General features: G+C 44.6%; 1 protein-coding gene across 1 annotated transcript in view; it reads left to right on the top strand.

Moving 5' to 3' along the window:
* The window catches only part of DYNC1LI2 (dynein cytoplasmic 1 light intermediate chain 2), a 473715-nt gene that overhangs the window by 284432 nt on the left and 163794 nt on the right, over positions 1-25489 (top strand). The window contains exon 10 of the mRNA XM_086947723.1: positions 6973-7014. Coding sequence (XP_086803849.1) covers positions 6973-7014 — 42 coding nt within the window. The remainder of the gene's footprint in view (positions 1-6972; positions 7015-25489) is intronic.

The raw sequence follows: 25489 nt of genomic DNA, 5'->3' as shown, positions 1-25489 counted from the left end.
CTATGTGAATAAAATGATTTCTGAAGCGGTTAATAAATCTAAAACTTTGTTTAGCGTGGTCAAGGAACTTGCTGGCTCCATGACTACAGCCACCCCTCCCTCCCTATCTAATAATAAATGCGACGAGCTCGCACAGTACTTTATCTCAAAGATAGAAAACATACATCAGGACATTGCCGCTCATAGTGCTAGTAATATTAGTAAGAGTTCAGTCAACCGGCTTTGTCGTTGGTGGGGCCGCTGTCTCCCCAATACAATCATCGGTTCCACTCCTGTCTTGGCCTATTATTCTTCCTTCAACCCTCTTGGAGACCTTGAGCAAGGATAAGTCTGGCTCGCCTTTGGATCCGGTACCTGTCTCCATACTCCACTCCTTGGAACCCCCCCCCCAGCTTTCTACCATCTGCACGTTGCTTAATCACTCCTTACATTTGGCTACTGTCCCCAGTTGCTGGGAGCATGCTATGGTCACCCCACTTTTGAAACAATCCACCGCCGATCCCAATGTCTCTTCCAACTATCGTCCCATTTCTTTATTGCCTATTTTTTCTGAAGTCCTAGAGAGGCATATTCACGTACACTAGTCTCAGTACGTTGCGCTCAACAACTTATTACACACCTCTCAGTCCGGTTTTCGCCCGGGATTTTCCACCGAGACTACTCTCTTGGGTGTGACTGAAAATCTACGCTTGCTTCTGGATCGAGGGGAAACAGCCGCACTGATATTGCTCGATCTCAGTGCGGCATTTGATACCGTATCCCACAACATCCTCATCAGAGCTCTTGCGAACATTAGTATTGGGGGTATATCCTTGGATTGGCTCTCGTCCTTTTTGAAGGATCGGACTTTACAAATTTTTTCTCACTCATCCACTTCTAAAACATATTCTTCCTCACATGGTGTACCCCAGGGTTCCATCCCGAGTCCTCTTTTGTTTAATCTTTGTTACCCCTCTGGCTTATATTGCTCAAAGGTCTGGTCTGAATTTATTTACCTATGCCGACGATTCTCAAATTGTTTTTTCCCTATCCCACGCTGACCCTACTTCGCCATCCCAGCTGCAAACAAGACTCCGCGACATAGCTTGCTGGATGAACAGCAACCTGCTGAAATTAAATGGCGGGAAAACTGAGGTCCTGGTATTGGGTAACAAACCAGATCTTTGGAGTCCGAGGCTTTGGCCCTCTGCCATGGGTGCCCTGCCGGTTCCGACTGAACGTGTGCGTAACCTTGGAGTGACCATCAATAAGGGGTTATCCATGAAAGACCAAGCCAACCAGGTTGCAGCCACCTGCTTTACCATCTTGAGGTGGCTCAGAAAAATCTTCTGGCTACTCCCCTCGGACACCCGGAGATCGGTGGTGGACGCCTTGGTGACCTCCAGATTGGACTATGGCAACGTGCTCTATCTGGGGTCTACCAAGGCGGTTACTCGCCGTCTCCAACTGGTCCAGAATGCCGCTGCTCGGCTCCTTTGTGGTTGTCGAAAAACGGACCATATCACGGAGCGTCTGAGGGAACTCCATTGGATCCGCATAGAAAGTCGTGTAAAGTTTAAAGCTCTCAGCTACATGCACAAGATTAAGGCGGGTGTAGCTCCCCTTTACCTTCAGTCTCTTGTTAAGCCCTACATTCCTTCTCGCTCCCTTCGCTCCTTTTCTCAACACCTATTCTGTGTGCCCAAGTTCAGGCTGTCAAGAATGGGTGATAGTGCCTTTTTTACTCTAATACCCAAACTTTGGAACTCTCTCCCTTTGGCTATTCGTATGGAGGATAGCCATGCTTGCTTTCGTAGGGCAGTGAAGACCTGGCTCTTTGATCAGTAGTTTTCTTGTCTTGGGTCAGGTTGTTTTGGTCAATTAGCGCCGGGAAACCCTTTTGGGTAGCTGTCGCGCTTTACAAACTCAATAAATAAAATAAATAAATAAAAAATAAAGTACAAACCACCATTTTGAGCCAGCCTTTTAACCAAAACCAGTTATTTGGTCCAGAGGTAGATACTACCCTCGAAAAAATGAAAAAGGACACAGACACTGCCAAGTCTATGGGAGCCTAACAATCTACCCCAGCCCGAGGCTCCTTTAGTCGCTCCTTTTACAGAGGCGGCTGCAAACAAACTGGAACAGACGCTAACCCGTCTTTCAAGACACAAACCTCCTCTACCAAGAGTTACTATAGAGGAGGATACAGAGGCAATAATACCAAGGGCAGAGGTAGAGGTAATAACACTTGAGCCTCTCCCGCCCCTAAGCAATGACTTCCCTACGCCCCCCGCAGAATTCCACTCCTGTAGGGGGCAGACTGACACAGTTCCTGCGTGTCTGGAACTCCATTACAACAGACAAGTGGTTAAGATAGATTATCCAACATGGCTACTGCCTAGAACTTACAGCAACCCCTCCACACATACCTCCCAGACAGCGTCCGATGTCTACCGATCATCTAGCTCTCCTCCAGCAAGAGGTTCTATCCCTTCTACAGAAGGGTGCGATTCAGATAGTCCCTTTACAGGAACAAGGGACGGGGTTTACTCTTTGTACTTTCTAATTCCCCAAAAAGACGGGACCCTGAGACCGATTCTAGACCTCAGGCCCCTCAACCATTACTTACACTCAGATCATTTTCATATGATCACTCTGCAACAAGTGCTTCCACTGCTGCAACAGGGAGACTTTCTTGCTACATTAGATCTGAAAGACGCCTACTTTCACATCCCTATACATCCTGCTCACAGGAAATACCTACGGTTTGTACTGGAAGGACAACACTATCAGTTCACGGTCCTTCCATTTGGAGTGACAACGGCACCAAGAGTATTCACAAAGTGCCTAGAAGTCGAAGCAGCACATCTGAGAATACAACAGATCCATGTCTTCCCTTATCTAGACGATTAGCTCATGAAAGCCAAATCTGCCAGCCAGTGCGTTGCACACACACACCAAACGATCCAACTGCTGCACAACCTAGGGTTTACAATAAACTACACCAAGTCGCACCTAGAGCCTTCGCACGTACACCAGTATCGAGGGGCTACAATCGACACGTCTACAGCTCTAGCTTAACCCAGCCCAGCCAGGATACGGAGCATTCAAAACTTAGTTGCTGTTTTTAAACACCAACAATCTCTCCCAGCCAGAGTGTTCATGAAACTCATAGGCATGATGGCATCTTGCATCTTCATAGTTCCACACGCAAGATTGCAAATGCGTCTGTTACAAGAGTCTAGCACAACAGTGGAACCAAGCTCATGGTCAATTAACAGACCTGGTGTTGGTGGACAGCCGCACACATCGCTCTCTGCGGTGGTGGAACACCAAAAACCTGACAAAGGGGCCGCCGTTCCTAGAGCCAGTTCCACAAATAGTGCTCACAACAGATGCATCCCTTACAGGATGGGGAGCCCATCTCCTACGACCTACCACTCAGGGTCAATGGACCGCTCAACAGCGGCTACTCCATATCAACCATCTCGAGCTGCTAGCAATATTCCTAGCACTCAAGTCCTTCCAACTTCACATGCAAGGCAAGGCTGTCCTCATCCGGACGGACAATATGACAGCCATGTACTACATTCAAAAACAGGGGGGGGGACACACTCTCTGCAACAGTCAAAGCTTGCACAAGACATTTGGAGATGGGCCATTCCTCAAAACATACATCTGTTAGCAGAACACCTTCCAGGAGTTCACAATCAGATAGCAGATCGGTTGAGTCGACCGGCACAACAGAATCACGAATGGGAATTGCATCCACAAGTTCTTCAGCCATTCTTCCAACTGTGGGGTCATCCACACATAGACCTGTTCGCCACCCACGAAAATACAAAATGCCACGCTTTCGCCACCAGGTTTCCACACCCACTGTACGAAGGCAATGCAATATGGATGAACTTGTCAGGCAGATTTGCGTACCCTTTTCCGCCTCTCCCACTAATTCCATTAGGGGTGCGCAAGCTCAGACAACAGTCTCTCAAACTGATACTTGTAGCTCCCACATGGGCACGCCAACCGTGGTTCACCACGCTGCTTGAACTCTCTCTAGTTCCACACCAAAAGCTGCGGCTCACTCCATCTCTGTTAACACAGAACCATGGCGAAATCAAGCTCCCAGACCCACACCAACTGATTCTAGCGATCTGGCTCCTGAAGTCCTAGAGTTTGGTTACTTCAACCTACCACCAGACTGTATGGCCATTATTAAAGAAGCCAGGAAAACCACTACCAGAGCGTGTTACGCTGCTAAATGGAAGAGATTCACAATTTATTGCACGAATAATCAAATTGACCCCCTGGATGCTTCCATCCAGAATATCATTTGTTACCTTCTGCAACTACAAAGATCTAATTTGGCATATTCTTCCATATGCCTGCACCTTGCAGCAATTGCAGCTTATTTACAGAACAGACAACATCTGTCTCTCTTCAGAGTTCCCGCGATTAAAGCGTTCATGGAAGGCTTAAAAAGGATAATCCCACCCAGGTTGCCTCCTTCTCCTGTGTGGAAACTAAATCTTGTCCTTACCAGACTTATGGGACCCCCTTTCGAGCCCCTACATAGATGCGAGCTGCAATTCCTAACATGGAAAACTGCTTTCCTTGTTGCTATCACCTCTCTCAGAAGAGTAAGCGAAATACAAGCTTTCACTATACAAGAACCATTTTTTCAAATCCATCCCAACAAAGTGGTTCTTAGGCCTAATCCAACATTCCTCCCAAAAGTCGTCACTCCTTTTCATCTCAATCAGTCTGTCGAGCTTCCTGTGTTCTTCCAAAACCCAGACTCAGTAGCAGATAGGGCTTTACACTCCCTAGATGTTAAAAGAGCTCTACTCTACTACACCGACAGGACTAAATCATTTCGAAAAACTAAACAACTGTTTGTCGCTTTCTCTCCTCCGCACAAGGGCAACCCCATCTCCAAAGGCGGGATTGCACGGTGGATTGTAAAGTGTATACACATATGCTATATAAAAGCTAAACGTATACTAACAGTTCCTCCTAGAGCGCACTCCACTCGCAAAATAGAAGCCTCTATGGCTTTCTTAGGAAATATACCACTAGAGGACATATGTAAGGCAGCAACATGGTCTACACCACACACGTTCACTAAACACTATTTTGTTGATGTGCAAGCCAAGCAGCAAGCTGCGGTAGGCCAATCTGTCCTTAGAACTCTTTCAAACTACTGCAACGGATACAGGTGACCACCGCTAAAAGGGGATAATGCTGCACAATCGATGCACAGTGTACTATCTGCAGCTCACATGCCTCGAACGAAAAATGCTACTTACCAGTATGCATCTGTTCTTGGCATGTAGAGCTGCAGAGTAGTACACGCCCTCCCGCCTCCCCGGGACTTGTATCCGTTCCAGTTCTCATCTTACTTAGATGCATACACATGGCCATCCTTATTTTCTTTACTTCTACTGACTCCATCATTTCCCATCATGACGAAAAACAATCTGAGAATGGAGCCGATGCCCATGCGCAGTATTGTCCAAGGGAGGAGTCACCCATCGGGACTACAAAGACTTATTCCAAGAAGACAACAATCTGCAATTATCCGAGCCCAAAACCAGGTGGCGATGTAATGCACAGTGTACTACTCTGCAGCTCTACATGCCAAGAACAGATGCATACTGGTAAGTAGCATTTTCCTTTTTTCCTAAGTCAGGGCTGACTCAGATGACGTTAATATGGATTTCTTTTTAGTGTTAGTTTTACATTTATTGTCCAATTCGAAAAAAAGCCAATCCTTTAGTTAACAGGAAAAACAAACACTGGCAAAGCCAATAGGTCTTGTCTTTGAGACATGTTGTTTTTTTGCTATGCTTTACGGCATCCCTGAGTGCTTTTTGTGTTTTTTGCTTGTTATTTACCAATCAAAGTTTAAAAGGTAAATAAAAAGGAAAAAAGTAGCACATAAGCGATTTATTTGTTGTTTGTTTTGTATTTTTGCTGATGGGGTATGGGATAGGGGAAGCAAGACGGAGGCCAGGTGATCAACACGGAGGGCATGCACAGGGGAAGAGACACGACTTGGAGAAATGTGGCGCTCAGGGGGAGAAGAGTAGCACATGAGTGAGAGAGCAACATGGTACTGGTGTGGGAGAAAGATAAGACTGAGAAAGCATACCGGGGAAGAACATGCTGGAGAGAAGCACACAGACTAGAGCGACACAGAGCCACGGAGGGTAAAAGAGAAGTAAGCCAAGGAAACAGCTGGAAAATACATTTACTTTCATGGAGTGCTTAAACAAAAAAAGAAAAGGGTAGTGCCTAAAAAGTAAGGAGAAGGAGGACACACGTAATGTAAATGTAAATGTATTTGAGCTTGTATAGCGCACAGCTACCCGCAGTGGGTTTCCCGGCGCTTGCTTAGGGAACCCGTCCTGGTATTCCCCTGTGAGATAGCCCCGGAAGGGTATCCACAAGGTGAAAGCTAGGCATCCCGCCGCGAGGGGCCGTTGTGGAGATTAAGCAAGCTATTGCCCAGAGTCGCAGAGTGTGAACCCGTGAGTCCAGAAGGCACCGGAGCGAGAATTATCGAGTCCGTGGAATTTTTTGAGCCCAAGACCCGCCGAGGCGGGGAATTGAACTCTGGTCCAGGGCCGATCTCAGATTCCGGGTCTGCCGCCTCTAACCCCTGAGCCACACTTCTCCACAATGACCATGCTGCAGGTGATGGACAGATAAAAGAAGAGTAATGAAAATCCACACCAGCCACAAATAAAAAGCATTCAAATGAGTGACCATAAAAGCCAACAATGGTGAGCCAGCTTTAAGCTGACCCCAGAATCTATTTCCTAAATTACATTTCTCAGCATACAGCCATTCATGAAGTGCCTTAATTCAGGGAAGAAATCATAAGCAAAAGCTCAATGTATGCATTTGCAGAAGACAATTTTGTAATTTTATGGGAATTTGTATTGCATCTCCTGGTGTTATTAAGTGTTCATAATGTCTTTCCAGTCGCATCTTTCAAAGCAGCCAGCAACACCCACAAGAGCATCTGTAAGTGATTTTTTTTTTAATACATTTGTGCATTCTTAAGAACATTTTTATAAAAGAAATAAGATGTCGTTTGCCAATCCTTTTAAATGAATAATTATGAATTTAAGACTATAAGATTAAGTGTTAAGCCAATCCAACTGTTTACTAAACGTTTTATACTGTGCATAGAAAAAGTTGTTTGGTTAATGACTAGATATAGTAGCTCTGAATGTGAACTCTTTTCACTTAACCTTTCTGTAAAAATCTTTTGTAACTGAACTCTCGGATAACTTGCCTATCAGAGCAGGCACTCTTGCTTAAATTCATTTCGTTGACTGCATTGTATTTTCAGAACTAATCTAATGAGAATATTGTTTTCAAGGATGTTACCTGTCCCAAAAGTGTTAGATTAACAAGTGCTCTTGTTAAACTTAAACAGGATTTGCTGCTGGCCATGTGTTTAGTAGCTACATAATTATGCAAACTCAGTTGATCTCCAAAACAAACCAGGCATATTGCTTCAATTGCTTAACATTTTAATCTTCAATTCAGAGGCTTCATTTCCACGTAAGGGTCATTATGTTAGAATGATAATTGTTAAGAAAGATGAGAATCTTGCAAATTCACATTTTTTGCTTCTCTCTCTTGTAATGAGAACATAAAAACCTGACCTTTCACTTACAAACCCCTTTTATAATAACCAAGAAGTAGCACAACTGTCAAAGACAGTCAAAACAACAGTGGTAATGAGGGAACTTAAGACTGTGATGAGGAAGAGTGGGACTCCCAATTAATGAAGTTTGCGCATAAGTAAATAAGACGTTGTCACTTTGACCCTTTTCTCTGTGACAGTCCAGACATTGTGAAGATATACTGAGCTGTGCCAGTCTTTCATCAACAATGCTTGGCATTAACTAAAAAAGTCATTTATCACCCATGACCAGATGGGTGGTTTAGTTCCAGGACACTGTGTACGAAAGACAGCAAGCATTTTTATAAACTACCAAATCAATGGTTAAAAAAGCCTCTTACTGTCAGTTATATTTTAAGACCTATCTGCATTAGTGTCCTATTACTAATAGGCATATATATCCATTAAAGTCCAAACTAATAGATGCAACCAAGCCAGTGAGAGGCAAGGCCACCATTGATATCACTCAGACAAATCCCTCCACGTTTGCCATATCTACATATTTCTGTGTATTTATATCCCACACACTTTGCGCTTATCCAACCCTGTATAGGGCCAAGCCACCGAGAACAAAATCACGGAGGTCATCTAACAAGTGAATTAATAAAATCAGCAGCTCTTAATTGCTGTCAATAGTGATTGTTCTGTTCAGAGTATTAAAAGGTTATTCAAGAGTGTGGGCCAAGCACCTTTTGTCACCACATGACCTCAATCTAGTCTAAGGAAACACTTGCAAAGACACAACCCGAGAATGCAAGCAGTCTGCTAAGTTGAAGTGATGTCATCTACTTATTGAGGTAACTTGGTGACAGGACACTGAGGCATTTACATACTGATGGTAAGAATGGTAAGTTTACTCAGGCCTTCACTGGCCTGCAAATGAGTACCTTTCTTAATAAGTGGCACCATGTCTCACATCGAAGGCTGGACATCAACAGATGTGTTTTGTACTCTTTTTTTTCATTTCATATGCTAAGTATCTAGTAGGACACCACCTAAAGCATTTCATTATTAGTTGAAACAATTAGCTGAGAACACATGACAACTTTGTGAAAGTACTGAGGAAGACCGCTCAAAGTTCACATTTATACCAGGATTCCTTGATGACCTTGCCAATGTGTGAGATTTGAGACTCCTGCCATCATCCCAGGCGAAGCTTATGTTCTTAAATAGACTGTAAACCCTTGAAGGAACTCCCAAAAAGATGGGTGGTGAGAGATGGCATAGGAGAATGCCTTTGACATAGTATTACTTTTGTCTTTTCAATCTTCGATAAACTCTCATTCACCTCTTTAAAACATTTTAGTCAGGCCACCATTCAGAGATATCAGGGTATTGTCAGCAGAGTACTGTACTTTTGGTTGGGCTTGAAGCTTCGTATACAGCTTGAACAACAGGAGGGAACACACTGATCCATGAGAAGCGCCTACGTTGATTGTCAGGAGGACTGAGGAAATTCTTCATAATAAAGACCAAAAAGGGCCAGAATAAAGTAAATGAGGACAATTTGAGAATTCGCAAACGAAAGATGAAGAGCAGGACAGAGTAGCCTCATAGGCTCTCATTATCTGGCTAAAAAAGATACTGCACCTTTAAAAACCCAGAGACCACCAATATCCCATCCTGTGCAGCTGGTGGCAGTTGCTTCAGTTCTTTTTTCCGGCTCCTGCTGAAAGGATCCCGAATTACTGAGCTCAGCCATTTTTAAGACTTTCTCTTATTTTTTTTTTTAATTCATTCGATGTTTTTCATCTCTCCCTTGCAGTTTCTGCCTTTTTCTAACAGAACATGGTGTTCTATTATCAAATAAAATGCTCTTTTTTTGGGGGGGGGCAATGACCTACCTGGGGGAGCAAAACCCTGCCTTCTTGGCAGCATATTCCTGAAGATTTTCAGCATACAAGAACATTTGTAGCATACTCTGAAGAAAAGGGAGAAGCAAACATCATCTGAAGGTAGGACTTCAGAGCGAGGAGAGGGTCAGTACTCTACCAGGGCTCTGCCATTTACCTGTAAGGGGCGAGGAGAGGGTCAGTCCTCTACCAGGGCTCTGCCATTTACTTATGAAGAGCAAGGAGAGGATCAGTCCTCTACCAGGGCCCTACCATTTATTTCTAAAGGATATTCTTTTCTGGTCAAAGATGGACGTCTACGTCTAGGGCATTGATATTGTGAACGTCAACGTGTAGCTTGTCAACGTTATGACCATCAAAGGTCCAAACCGATTCTTTCAGTCCCAAAATGCCATTGACGTCAACTTTGTTTCAAAGCACTCCCAGAGCTGGAGCTTTCACTTTTGGGCTCTGGAATGCAGTAAACCCTATTGGTTAGACATATGACTGCATTGTGTGGCCTAAAAATTTAAAGGAAAACCTCTACCGCATATGAATGGTTGATTTGAATTGGAATAATTGATTGACAGTAGTATTGGTGAACATTTGAATACATAGATTAATTATAAATGCATTTGCTTATGGTTATTCATTTCATGAGTTTTACTGATGAAGCCTAATAAATAAGTGCTTACTGCCTACACTTTTTAATAGTGTGGTGACATCTTATTAAAGCCAGTAGGACTGATCTGTATATGTTCATGTAGTAACCCTCTTGACAAAGCCAGTTGACCTGCCTTTATATGTAATGTTACCCCCTTATGTTGTGATGCTACATCTGGTATAGATTTGGGGCATTTTGATTATGGGGTCCAGGGCCCACTAGGAGTGAAGTGTGATATAAGGGTGTCACCAAAGGTATTTGAATCCACCTATTGCACATATATTTATTTAAATGTGTAGTAGTTAGTGCTGTGTGTAATAAATTAAATTTTCCTTTTTAAAAGAAAAGGCACTGACTGGACGATAATATATTACATATTGCATGTTGTTGTGTGCCAGGGAATCAAAATTGCTAGACCCTACCACCTCCCCGGACTAGGCCTTGGACTACTCTGCTTTGCTACCCTGAGAGTCAAGTGCTACAATGTGGCACTTGATTCCTTGTAAAGAAAAAATTGTGGACCTATTACTTGCGTAGGACTTACATCCTGATCAACTAATAAACCAATGTTCGAGGCACGTGGGCTGTAGATCATATGCTTTGCATACTACTGCCATCTAGTGTTTGGTCCGGATGCTTGCAAGTTGTTTTTCTTCGAATAAATCTTTCCAGTCACAGGGTGAGGTGATTTCTCCTTTCGGTACTAGTGTGCAAGGGCATCGACTCCATTGTTAGATTTTTTTTTTCAGCCATCAGGTTCTGACGTGTGTTGATGCTCTCCGGTTTGAATGAGTTCTTCGGTTCCCCTCGACGCGCAACCATCTCTACCTCGACGGAATTATTCTTGTACGCGTTTCCCTCCAATCCACGTATCGTTTCAGTTACTAAAAACTACTTTTGATCTGAAAGCCTCTTGGATGGACTTCCGGCCTAGCCACGTCGGATCAGCTCTCAGTCAATGGAACAGACACAGTTCAAATTTTGCCCTCAGTGCCACGCGAAGTATCTGCGCACTGAGTCACACAAAGTGTGTAACCTGTGTTTGTCTCCGGAGCACAAGAAGGAAGACCATGACGCAGGCAAATAATTTAGATCGAAGAAAACTTTTAGTGATCGTCGGACCGTATGTCCATAAATGCAGTGTCAAAGCATCAAAGATACACCAGACATCTTCGGTGAACATTCCGATCAATAAGATGTGGGGGCATCAGCGTCGGAGGAAGAAGTCTTCACCGGTCAGGATTCCGGATCGGACCTCAACGTAGAGGAATTGCCACAAGGACTGGCTCACGTGAGTACCGAAGAACCCCTGCCCCGCCAACTTCCCCAGAAAAAAGAAAAGGCCTTGGCACCACCTCTGCCATCTGGCCAAGGTCTGCACCAAGTTGATGTTTCCGATGCCCCACCCCAAGGCTAAGGGTCCGAAACACGCTGTCGAGCCTTCCGGTTCCGTACCTACTCACCAAAAGCCCTCTTCGGATCCGAAACCATTGGATCGAAGCAAAAATCTGGCTCAGAGCCGAATCTTTCCACGCCGGAAGCGAAACAACCTTCGGAACGGTGTCGGCACTGAAAAGACTGCCGCCGAAAATAAAATATGCCTTGTCCGATCCGAATTTAGACGTTGTCCCACCAAAAAAGGTTCGGAAACAAAAATAACTCTATATTAACCCTGAGACAGGTCGTATAAACTATCTCAAAAACACAAACTTCTAGATGAGGACACTTCTTACAAACCTCCTTTAAAAAGGAAAGCTGAGGCCACAAGTCCTTTTCATTTACCACCATCATACTCTCCACCACTACCATATCCTCCTTCTGATCCTTTACAGATTACACCTCAGGATTCTCCGCAGTCTCACCACGATAATGATGACATTGATGATGAGGGTACACATATGCCAGTAGACCCATGGTCTGACTAAACTATTGAAAAGCAGAGCTCCTGACTGGAACATAGCCGCAGCACCGAAGACATTGCCAATGCGCACAGGTCTCAGACACACAGGCAGAGACCCCTGAAATGTTGTCCCCCGTAGCTAGGAGTACAAACAGGAGAGGAACCACCTCTCACAATTATAGCACCTTAGTGTGTGCTACACATACAGGGCACTGAGAACACAATAGACCCCTGTACCACCCTTACACATAAAATGGTCCTGAAAAAAGCCAGTTTAGGAAAAAGGTCTGGCTGAAACTAGTAGACCACACTGGACGTGGGAGACCATAAGTCTATGCATATACATCTTAAAGCCTTTGTTTTAACCCTGCCAAGTACCAACCAATAAAGTATGTTTGGGACCCTTCGGACAGAATTTTAATACCTCACGCAACGCATCAACACCCACACTCACATAACAAAACCTGCTCTGCTGTAGTCCGGCTTCGTAGCACACCTGAGGTACACTCGGTACCTCGGGTGGGGCCCGATGTTGAAGCATGCCGCCAACTAGGTTGGTGGGTGAGGGCCTTCATAAAAAAACAACTGGTTTTTCCTCTGCAGACACTACACGTACATTGTCATAGTAGCTACTTTTTCTTGTTTATCTGATAAACTATTGATTCCCAAACAGATTACGACCTGGACCTTTACACTGCCAAGCCATCGCCCCCAGATGACAATATAGCCTACCAAGAGCTCATTGCCAGGGCAGCACAATATCATGGAGTGGCACTACATAAAGAGGCATTAGAGGAAGACTTTTTGTTTGAAACCTTAGTGTCCATACACAGGTCTTCACAAACACTTCCCTTGCTTAAGGGCATGATGAGACACGCAGATGAGATTTTTAAGGATCCTCTGCACACTTGTATATTAACTCCTAGAGTTGATAAAAAATATAAGGCCTCTTCCACTTATCCAGTATTTATCAAGGGGCAATTACCATTAGATTCACTAGTTGTATCAAATGCTTGCAAAAGGGTTAATCCCCAAACATCTGGGGGCGCTCCTCCACCGGATAAAACGCGTAGCGGCACAGGCGCCCAAACACTGGCGCATTGCAGATATGCAAGGCCTTTTAGCCAGATATGACGGGGCCCACTGGGATGAAATGGAGCAGCTGTTTCAGTATCTTCCAGATGAGCATAAAACCAGAGCCCAGGACTTAGTAAACAAAGGGAAACTAATTTTCAATTTGTCAGTAAGGTATGCGTTGGATGCTGCTTATACCTCCGCTAGAGAGGTCAACACGAGATTTCTTCTTAGAAGACATGCTTGGTTAAGGATCTCAGGATTTAAGCCCAAGGTCCAACAATTCATTCTGAACACACACTTCAACAAAAAACATCTTTTGGACCTGATGTTGATCAGGCATTAGAAAAAATGAAGGACACAGAGGTCGCCAGATCTATGGGAGGTCTCCATGTCCCTTTCAATAGAGGGTCCTTTTACTGAGCGGGGTCTAAGACCACACCCTCAAACAAAATGCATCCACTTATAAGGGTAACAACCAGTCATCCCCTTTAAGAGGATTCTTTTGGGGAGGTTACAGCGGGAACAATTCTAAGGGTAGAGAAAAAGGCAGAACTCCCCGTCATTCCCCTTCCCGTAATAAGCAGTGCCTTCCCCACACTTCCCCTCGACTATAGCACACCTGTTGGGGCAAGACTGCAACATTTCCTCCCCATTTGGTGGTCTATAACTACAGACAAATGGGTGTTAGGAATTACCCAACATTGTTTTTGCCTGGAGCTTACCACCAATCCTCCAAACATTCCACCTCGTTCTCACAAAATGTCACCGGAACATTTACACCTGCTCACACAAGAAGAAAAGCCTATTTTACTAAAAGGTACTGTTACAATATCAAGGGTCAGGAGTATACTCCCTGTATTTTCTAATTCCCAAAAAGGACGGCTCTTTGAAACCTATTCTGGATCTCAGAGAACTAAACCTCTACATACTGTCAGAATATTTCCACATGGTGACACTTTAACAAGTGCTCCCACTCCTACGGCAGGGCAACTTCAGGACTACTCTAGACTTAAAAGACTCATATTTCCACATTCCAGTTTACCCTGCTCATCGCAAATGTCTCAGATTTGTGATAGCAGGCCAACATTACCAATTCAAAGTACTACCGTTTGGAGTCACCAATGCTCCCAGAGTATTTACCAAATGCCTGGCAGTAGTCGCAGCTCATTTGAGAAGACAGCACATCATTGTATTCCTATACCTGGACCACTGGTTCATCAAAGCCAGCACTTACTAGAAGTGTCTCCAACACATTCAAGCCACAATCCAGTTGCTACACCAACTAGATTGTACAGTGAATGCCCTACGGTCCCATTAGCAACCTTCCAACATACAGACTTAACCGGGAGCCACCATAGGCTCTCAAAGAGCTCAAGCCCCTCCCTCTGCAGTCAGAATTCTCCATATTCAATCTATTCTAACTCAGTTTCAGCACAACCAATCATTACCAGCAAGGGTCTTCATGCAACTGCTAGGAATGATGGCGTCTTGCATAGTAATTATTTCCCATGCAAGACTTCATATGCGCCTCCTCCAAGAAGGCTTAGCAAGACAGTGGAACCAGTCATAGGGTCAATTGACTGATCTATTGTTGGTAGAAGGCCGCACCCATCGCTCTCTGCAGTAGTGGAACCCACAAAATGTATCCAAAGGGCGGCCCTTCATTGACCCTGTTCCACAGACAGTGTTAACAGCAGACACTTTGAGCAAGTGAGCCCCCCAACCAGTGAGCAATCACAGTATCCAAGGATTGTGGAGTCTAAAGCACAAAAGGCTTCATAATATCACCTGGAACTACTAGCAGTGTTTCCAGCGCTCCGAGCCTTCTAAACTCACCTCATAGGCAAAGCTGTTCTAGTCCGCACAGACGACAGGACAGCTATGTATTACATACAAAAACAGGGGGACACGCACTCTCCAACTGTTACGCCTAGCACAAGCCCTTTGGAAATGGGCTATACACCTCATAATTTATCTCCTGGCAGAGCATCTTTGAGGAATAAATAATCAGATTGCAGGCCTTCTCAACAGACAGACAGACAGCAAATACACAAGTGGGAACTTCATCCTCAGGTTCTCCTCCCATACTTTCAGGAATGGGGATTTCCTCACATACCTGTTCGCCACAAAGCAAAACGCAAAAAGCCCAAGCTTTGCCTCTAGGTTCCCACACCCGCTCTCCAAAGGCAATGCCCTATGGATGAACTGGTCAGGGATATTTGCTCACGCTTTTCTGCCTCTCCTACTTATTCCGTTGGTAGTTTGGAAAGTTAGGCAAACAACCCGCACACTGATTCTCATTGCTCCCACATGGGCACGTCAACCATGGTTCACCACCCTGCTGGAGCTGTGCGTAATTACACACCAAAAGCTGGATCACACGTCCAGTCTCCTCACTCAGAGCCATGAGAAATCTGGTATCCAAATCACAAGGAACTCAAACTAGCGATCTGGCTCCCGAAGTCATACAGTTTGGTTATTCACAATTCCCACCAAACTGTATGAATATCCTAAAAGGGGCTAGAAAGCCTACTACTAGGGCATGTTATACAGCAAAATGAAAACCGTTTGTTATCTATTGAAACAATAACAATATCAATCCTCTTGATGCTTCTGTACAGAACCTTATCTGTTACTTGTTACATTCACAGCTGTCTGGACTAGCCTACACATCCATTTGCTTGCATCTTGCAGCAGTAGCTACATTTTTACAAAGGAGACAACACTTATCTCTATTCAGAGTACCAGTGATTAAAGCATTTACGGCTGAATTGAAAAGAGTGATACCACCAAGAGTCCCACCTGCACCAGTGTGGAACTTAAACATAGTTCTTACATGATTTTTGGGTCCACCATTCGAGCCAATGCACAGGTGTTAGTTACAATTCCTATTGTGGAAAGTTGCTTTCCTCATAGCAATAATCTCACTGAGGAGAGTTGGTGAACTCCAGGCATTAACTACACAAGAGCCCTTCTTTAAGCTTCATAAAGACAGAGTGGTTCTTCAAACCAATCCTCAATTTCTTCCTAAAGTAGTTTCTGGCTTTCAAATCAATCAGTTGAGTTACCTGTGTTCTTTCCTCAACTTGATTCTATAGCAGGACGAGCTCTACACACACTTGATGTTAGAAGAGCTCTACTATATTACCTGGAAAGAACAAAATAATTTGGTAAAACAAAGCAGCTTTTTGTTGATTTTTCACCACCAAACCAAGTCAATCCCATTTCTAAATTAGGCATTGCAAAATGGATTGGAAAATGGATTCAAACATGTTATATAAAAGCAAAAAGAACTTTGAATATACCCCCTGGAGCGCATTCCTCTCGCTAGATAGGGGTTACTAAGATTTTTTTTTTGAGAATATTCCCTTAGCTGACACTTGTAAAGCAGCAACATGGTCTACACCCCACACAATTACCAAGCACTATTGTGTAGATGTATTAGCGAGGCAGCAAGCTAATGTAGGCTAGGCAGTACTTAAAACACTGTTTCAGACAACTGCAACAGCTACAGGTTAGCCACTGCTTTGGGATTATACTGCTGTATAGTCTATGAAAAGCATGTTATCTACAGCTCACATGCCTTGAACGGATAATGTTACTTACCCAGTACGCATCTGTTTTTGGCATGTAGAGCTGTAGCTTCACATGCGCCCACCCGCCTCCCCGGGTACCTGTAGTTGTTCAGTTCTCAGTTTACATTCGCATGGACATCTCTATTCTACACTTACTAACTCCATTCTCACCCTCTGCGGGAAAACAATCTAACAATGGAGTTGATGCCCATGCGCACTATCACCGAAAGCAGGAGTCACCTTGTGACTGGAAAGACTTCTTTGAAGAAAAACAACTTGCAAACATCCGGACCTATCACTAGATGGCAGGAGTATGCAACGCATGTGAATCTACAGCTCTACATGCCAAGAACAGATGATTACTGGGTAAGTAACATTATCCTTCTTACACTGGGTGTATGAAAATGTCCCTTTTTGAAGTGGTTGTCCCCACTTGTTGCCTGGTACCTGATGTGATTATGACTGAAAGTGCACTGGGTTCCTGCTAACCAGTTCCACAGTGCCCAAGCTCTTTACCAACACTGTGCAATTGTTCCCCCAATTGACAAACCTTTAGCACCCTCTGAGTCCCTAGTAAATAGTCCTTTGGTACCTGCGGCCTGTGGTACTAAAGAGGGTCCCCAAGGGCTGTAGCACCCATTGTGCCAATGTAAGTGACCATTCACCAAGCATATGCACGACTGCCATTGCAGGCTGCATGTCTTGGTGCAGATAAATGTGAAGACACATGTCACACCCCTACATCAGGCCTGACCGCTCTAAGGCAGGGTGTTTAACCCCTTCGCTGCTAGGCCTTTTCTCCTCCTGTGCTAAGCCTTTTTTTGGTGATTTGGGGTAGTGCGCGCTTAGGCCCCTGTAACTTTTTGACCACATAAGGTATCCACGCCACATTTGCGTCCTTTTCTTCCAACATCATGTGGATTCTAAAGGTGCCCAGGGTTTGTGGATTCCCTTGGAGGGGTCCCAGAAATTAAGCAAAATACAGTGACATTTTAGTTTTTTTTAGAAAAATGGGAAAAACGGGCTGCAAAGGAAAGCCTCTGAGTTTTTCCCTGCAAATGTTATCAAAATAGGGTTTGTGGGGCTGAAATCTCCATTTTCTCAGCTTTTAGGGAATGACAGTCTTTTGACAGCGAGCCAACATTTTTCACAGTTTTGGCATTTTTCTGGGACATAGCCTATTTTTGCTATTTTTAGAGCTTTCAACCTCCTTCCCGTTAATGGTAGAAATGAGGTTGAAAGCAATAATGGATCCTGGAAAGCTATACATTTTCGAAAAGTAGACAACATTCTGAATTCAGAAAGGGGTCATTTGTCTAATCCATGGAAGTTTCTTTATAGAAACTAACAGTTAAATATTGGAATAATTGAAAATTAGTTGAAAAAAACTGCCTTTTGTCTCAACGTTTTCACCTATAACTTCTTGTAATTTTGACAGTTCTTAAAAAGCAATACATCCGTTTGACCTTCCTGGTTGTGGGGATATATAGGACTTGTAGTTTCACCAAGAACCCGACGAACCCAGAGCCAAAAACTGAGCAGCAACTTGCAATGGTATTTTATTATTTACTGGGTATAGAGCACTTATTTTTTTTAAACGTATACATGGAAAAATCGGTATGAAAGACACCTATGTATTTCTGAATTGGGTACAAATTATAGAGTTTAGAAACCGTATATATTTGCACATTTTCAAAATTGGGAATACTCGTACTAGCATGAGAATTATTGGTCATTTTTCAAAAATATTTTTTTTACACAATGTCTTTCATTGGGAAAGGAGAAATGCATGAAAACTCAATAGGTAATAACAGTTGATTTACAAATCTGAATTACTCTAAGTCTCCCGATAAAAACGGTACCTCACTTGTGTGAATCGGCCTTGTGCCTGCGACGGGAAAAGGCGCAAAATGCAACGTGGTCACACCTCAATTTTGCAGTTAAAAATTGACCTTTTTATGGCAAAGGGCCTAGCTGTAGTTTGTGCACCCTAGCTCTGCCGGCACCTAGGGAAACCTAGCAAACCTATACATTTTTGAAAACTACACACCCAGGGGAGTTCAGGATGGGGTGACTCGACTGCCTCCCACCAGGTTCTGTTACCCAGAATCCCTTGCAAAGCTAAAACATTGACCAAAAAAACGCATTTTCATCACATTTCTGTGGTGAAAAGTTCTGGAATCGGCGTGGATCAACAAACTTCGACCCACCCAGCGTTCCCCCAGGTCTCCCCAAAAAAATGGTACCTCAATTGCCTGGGTCTGCCTAGTACCTGCGACAGGAAACCGCAAAACACAACGTGGTCGCACCTCAATTTCGCAGTGAAAACGTGCCCTTTTTTTGCAAAGAGCCTACCTTTCGTTTTTGAACCGTAGCACTGCCGGCACCTAGGGAAACCTAGCAAACCTATACATTTTTGAAAAGTAGACACCCAGGGGAATTCAGGATGGGGTGACTCGACTGCCTCCCACCAGGTTATGTTACCCAGAATCAATAAACAAATTTCCACCCACCCAGCGTTCCCCCAGGTCTCCCGAAAAAAATGGTACCTCACTTGCGTGGGTGGCTCAAGGACCCGCGACAGACAAGGGCCCCAAACCTAAGGAGGCGACATCAAAATAACCTATCACTAAATAACCGGGTTTTGCAAGGGGGCTCACATGAGTTTTTGGCCCGGGGCTCGGCGGCCATCTAGGGAAACCTACCTAACCCACACATTTCTGGAAACTAGACACCCAGGGGAGTCCAGCGAGGTATGGCATGCGTGGGTCTCCCAAGGTTTACCTACCCAGAATTCCCTGCAAACCTTAAAGTTATGTCCCAAAGCAGAACAGACTTAAAATGAATTGTTTAAAAATGTAGTGTTTAGGATTGACAAATTAAGCAACTCACCTTAGTCACAGGCCTTTGGCCCACCCACACAAGTGAGGTATCATTTTACTCGGGAGATCAAGGGGAACGCTGGGTGGTAGGACATTTGTCCTGGCACGGAGATCCCATGCAAAAATGTATGGAAAAGTGTTTTTTTTTTTTAACCTAAATTTAAGGTTTGCAGGGATTTCTGGGTAGGAAAACATTGGGGGACCCACACATGCCATACCTCCCTGGACTCCCCCGGGTGTCTAGTTTTCAGAACTGTTTGGGTTTGGTAGTTTCCAAAAATGCCCGCTGAGCCCCGGGCCAAAAACTCAGGTGCCCCCCACCCCCAAAAAAAGAAGGTAATTTTGCTATAGGTTATTTTAATTTCTCCACCGTACGATTTGGACCTTTTCCTGTTGCAGCCACTATGCCTACCCATGCAAGTGAGGTATCATTTTACTCGGGAGATCAAGGGGAACGCTGGGTGGTAGGACATTTGTGCCGGCACAGAGATCCCACGTAAAAATGTATGGAAAACTGTTTTTTTAACCTAAATTTATGGTTTGCAGGGATTTCTGGGTAGGAAAACATTAGGGGACCCACACATGCCATACCTCCCTGGACTCCCCCGGGTGTCTAGTTTTCAGAACTGTTTGGGTTTGGTAGTTTCCAAAGATGCCCGCCGAGCCCCGGGCCAAAAAGTCATGGGAACCCCCTTGCAAAACCAAATTGTTTTGAATGAATTAAGTTTTCAATTTGAGAGCGTGCGATTCTTGGGACAATATTGCATGGAAATTGTGACAGACATTTTCAAGTTTGCAGGAGATTGTGGATAAAAAAAACAATAGAATTCACCAGAAAGACATGACCATATACTCCCATGGTTGAACAATAATATCTAAATTTAGTAAGGTATTTATAGCTATAATGTACACCTTAACAGAGTTACTCAAAAGTGAAACATTCAAGCACGGCTACCTATTCCTCAAAGACACACACATACAGGTTGGATTTGGCACGAGGGCGATGATGGTTCAGTACATAAAATTTTATTAACAAGATATTTCAACAAAATGAAATGCTCCGTCAATAAATAAATGCATAAAAACCGAACCAGTGACTCGCAACTCGTGATCTGTAAAGCCACGACAAGGCACCAACCGTTTTACAGGCCATTCACGCACCTTTCATACCTGATACACACCAGACCATTGACACCATCCGGAAAGAAAAGCAACACATTACAACATTCACAAAAAGGGACAAGGTACACCCTACTTCAGAAAGAGAAAAAAGACGAATATTACTGCACAGCCATCTAATCCGCAAGCACACACACATACTGGTTGGATTTGGCACGAGGGTGAGTGATGATTCAGTACATACAATTGTATTCGCAAGTAATTTCACAAAAATGAAATGCACGACGTATAATTGAAAGTATGATAAACTGAACCACTGACTCGCAGCTCGTGAGCTGTAAAGCCACGTCAAGGCACCAACCTCTTTACAGGCCATTCATACACCTTTCGTGCGTGTGACACATGCAAAACATTCACACCGCCAGCCGCGGACCCATCACATTACAACACTCACACCAGCAGACAGCGCCATTCAAGGGCCCATCACTTTCACACGCCCACATTTCTGACACTGCAACTACACAAAATGATGGACTGCGTGGAGTGTCACTCAACTAGCAGTGTGTGTAGTGACCAACAGAAAGTAACTACTCACACACCGCCAGCCGAGCGCCAGTCCACCCACACCACCATCCAAGCACCAGACCATGCACACCACCAGCCAAACACCACTCGGCGCACACCACCAGCCAAGCACCTTTCCACGCACACCGCCAGCCAAGCGCCACTCCACACACACCACCAGCCAAGCACCACTATGTGCACAGACAGCCAAGTACCACTCCACGCACACCATCCAGCCAAGCGCCACTCCACACACACCGCCATCCAAGCACCACTCCACACACACACACACCGCCAGCCAAGCACTACTCCGTGCACAGACAGCCAAGTACCACTCCACGCACACCATCCAGCCAAGCGCCACTCCACACACAACGCCAGCCAAGCACCACTCGGTGCACAGACAGCCAAGTATCACTCCACGCATACCATCAGCCAAGCGCCACTCGGTGCACAGACAGCCAAGTATCACTCCACACACACCACCAGCCAAGCACCAATCCAAACACAACACCAGGCAAGAGCACGCACACCGCCAACCAAACACCAGACCACGCACACCGCCAGGCAAGCACCTGTCCACACACAACGCCAGGACAGCACCACTCCACACACATAGCCAGCCAAGCACCAGTCCAGGCACACCACCAGCCAAGCACCAATCCAAACACACCACCAGGCAAGCGCAAGACCATGCACACCGCCAACCAAACACCAGACGACACACACCGCCAGCCAAACACCAGTCCACAGACACCGCCAGACAAGCACCAGTCCACAGACACCGCCAGCCAAGCGCCAAACCATGCACACCGTCAGACAATGGACACTACACGCAAACCAACATCCTACTTTAGTTTTTTTTTTTTAAATAAAAGAAAAACAAAAACAAATTGCAAATTGATACAAATCTACTAACAAATCTACTAACACAACAACTAAATGTAAAAAGACTACACAAATGCCAACTTTGAAACTGAACAATACGTTTTAAAGAATAAAGACCAACCAGTTCACTTTACCACTCATGGATGCTCCCAAAAATTCTTTTGCGTGTGGTACAATCTAAAACAAGCAGGTACACACAGCCCGGGGTTTGAAGGGCAGCCGGGGCAGTACATACGAACCTCCTTCCGCAAACCTCTTCGCCAACAGACTCTACATCTCCGACTGGGAAAGTCTTTTGAGGTTGTAGGAGGAATTTGATCAGGAAAGTGGCGATCTTTCAGTCTGGCAACATCCTCCACCACTCCAACTCTAGGAACAATTGCCTATTCCACTAAAACAAGGCTGCCTATTACAGACTACTGAAACTTTACAAAAGTCATCTTTGACTAGGGACAAGATTTCTGGAACACAACAAAAGCATTAAAGGTTGCCAAGTGGAAAAGATGGATAGCCAACTTCTTGTACCAAATGTAAGCCTTACGAAAAGCAGCATACGGTTCCAACCTCTGATCTACTCTGTCAACACCGCCCATGTACTTATTATAGTTCATTATGCACACAGGTTTGCACGCTTCTGCAACCTGACCCCAAACAGTCACCGCTTTAGTGCTTTCATCATGTATGGAAGTCAACATGTAGACATCTTTCCTGTCTGAAAACTTCACAGCTAGAAGCTCCTCACAATGCAACGCAATGCACTGCACTGTCCCCGAGCAAGCTTTTGACAAACAAGTTCTTTTGGAAAACCTTTACGGTTTGAGCGGATTGTGCCACAAGCAACAGTGTCCACTTTGCCCAATTCCCTGAACAACCGCACACCAGTGTAGAAGTTATCGACATACAAATGATGGCCTTTGTTAAAAAATCCACGACCAAGTTCCCACGCAATTTTCTCAGTCACTCCAAAAGTCGACGGACAACCAGGGGGGTTAATCCTGGATTCCTTACCAGTGTACACCCTGAAATTAGAGACATATCCAGTCTGACTGTCACACAGCATATAAAGCTTAATTCCATAGCATGCCCTCTTACTAGGAATGTATTGCTGAAAAACCAAGCGGCCCTTGAACAACACCAAAGACTTATCCGCTGCAATTTCTTTCCCAGGATAAAAGATCTCAGGAAATCGATCAACGAAATGATCAATGACAGGCCGATCTTGAAAAGACGGTCACAATCAGGGTGATCTCGCGCCAAAGCAGAACTATTGTCAACAAAATGCATCATCCGAAGCAGAAGCAAATACCTATCACGACTCATGACTGCCGGAAATATAGCTGTTGCCATCAAGGGACTAGTAGACCAATATGAAGCCATTGATGGTTTCCTAAGCAAGCCCATCAAAAAAGTTAAACCCAAAAACTTTTTCATCTCCTCCAAATTTGTGGGAGTCTACCGGGTAGCTCTAGCGTGGGGCTTAAGGCTGGCACTATTCACCCTCAAAAAATTTTCAGCATACAAATTAGTCTGCTCTACAATCTCTGCCAAAAACACATCATCCATAAACAACTTGAAAAAATCAATAGGCAAAAAGTTTTCAGTGTTCACCCTACACCCTGGCACACCAGTAAATTCAGGCAATGCTGGCTGCACCATGCCTGGTGCAACCCAGAGGTCAGAACGTTCAACGTTAAGTCTTGCAGCCACAGGGTGCCGCCCAGCTGCCTCTTGTCTCACTACACCAACTGGAAGTGTAGCAGCCCCAGGCTGCAGCCCAGATGTCTCTTGCCGCACTATTGGCACAGCAATGTCCTCCGCAAGCAGATGCCCAGTTGCTAATGTGACCACCAACTGTGTTGTGACGGGGATGCACCGGGAGGGACCCGAAGACTCGGTCAGACTGATTTATGGACTATGCATTGCTACGGCACCGTGGGGCTCCATGAAGTGTATCTTGCTATGTAATTGTTTTGCCTGCATAATGATGCCACTGTCACCCTTATCATGTCTGAGTATCTGCAATAAAAATTGTTTAAAAAAAAAAAAGCAATGTCCTCCGCAACCACAGGCACTTCATCCACACCAAAAGTAGCTTCATCAGCACTCAGAGTGTCTTCATCAGATGAAGCCATGTGTAGAGAAAACTCACTACCTGAATCTTCACCTCCCACCTCTGGCTCAGAATCAGAGTCAGTCTCTGGACCATGGTCAGAGGAAGAATCAAAAAGCATTCCAACAACTTGCTGAGCAGTAATCCGGCGGCGAGCCATTATCCTTACAAATAAAGGAGTCTGCACAAACAACTCAACAACCCCAACACTGTGCAAAGTAAGTTAAAAAATGTAAGCCTTTATCACAAATATCTATATTTAGAAAAAATATACAATTCACTTACAAGAGACAACTACACTCACCAGCACCTACTCTGCAAAGACACAGCAAATAGGCAACGATATCCCACTAGAAAGAAGAAAAAAAAACTTACATCTACAGAAGTACACATCAAAACAAATGCAAAACATGTTTTACAAGCACAAAAAACAGAAACCAAACATACTCGTATTACTACACACTTTGCAAAATAAACAATTGCATTACAATTGAACAAAAAAAGGTCTCTTACCAAACACATGCAACTACTGAAACAGCAGAACAGAACCACCAGTAACGGAACCGCACACTGCAACAATCTAAAGAGAAAATAAAACAAAACCCATTAGAAGAAACAAAAACAACACGCATTACAACAGGCTATGTCACAGGGTATGTCACAAATGGGGTGTCTGTCCCCATGGGGGGCAGAATATAAATCATTATAAGCATGGGCCCCCTGGAAGCAACCCTACGGAGGGCAGAGAGGCCAAATAAAGACACGGCAGAACATACTTTTGAAAACAAATGGGCCCAAGGAAGCAACCCTTGGCCAAGGGGTCGCTCCCTTTAAAAAAAAACATTCCCTTCGAGTCTAGTGGGCTTTTCTATCCCCCACTGGGTCCAGAAACGGTAAAAAAAAAACAGCCGATCTGCTCCCAGGGGGGCAGAACAGTCTACAATATTTATATTGCCCCCTGGAAGCGACCCTTGCCCAAGGGGTCGCTTCCTTTATAAATATAATATAATCCCTGGTGTCTAGTGGCCTTTTCTGCCCCCCCCCCCCCCCCCGGGTCCAGATCATGCGCTAACACGGGCCTATACTAAATTCCTATCAACAAAAATAATAATCCCTTGAGTCCAGTGGGCTTTTACTAAAAGAAGAAAAGTCTATACTAAATTTTTATGCCCCTGGAAGCGACACTTGCCCAAG

The sequence above is a fragment of the Lissotriton vulgaris genome, chromosome 12 (assembly GCF_964263255.1).
Source record: "Lissotriton vulgaris chromosome 12, aLisVul1.2, whole genome shotgun sequence".
Lineage (NCBI taxonomy): Eukaryota > Metazoa > Chordata > Amphibia > Caudata > Salamandridae > Lissotriton > Lissotriton vulgaris.
This window is presented reverse-complemented; position numbering and strand designations above follow the sequence as displayed.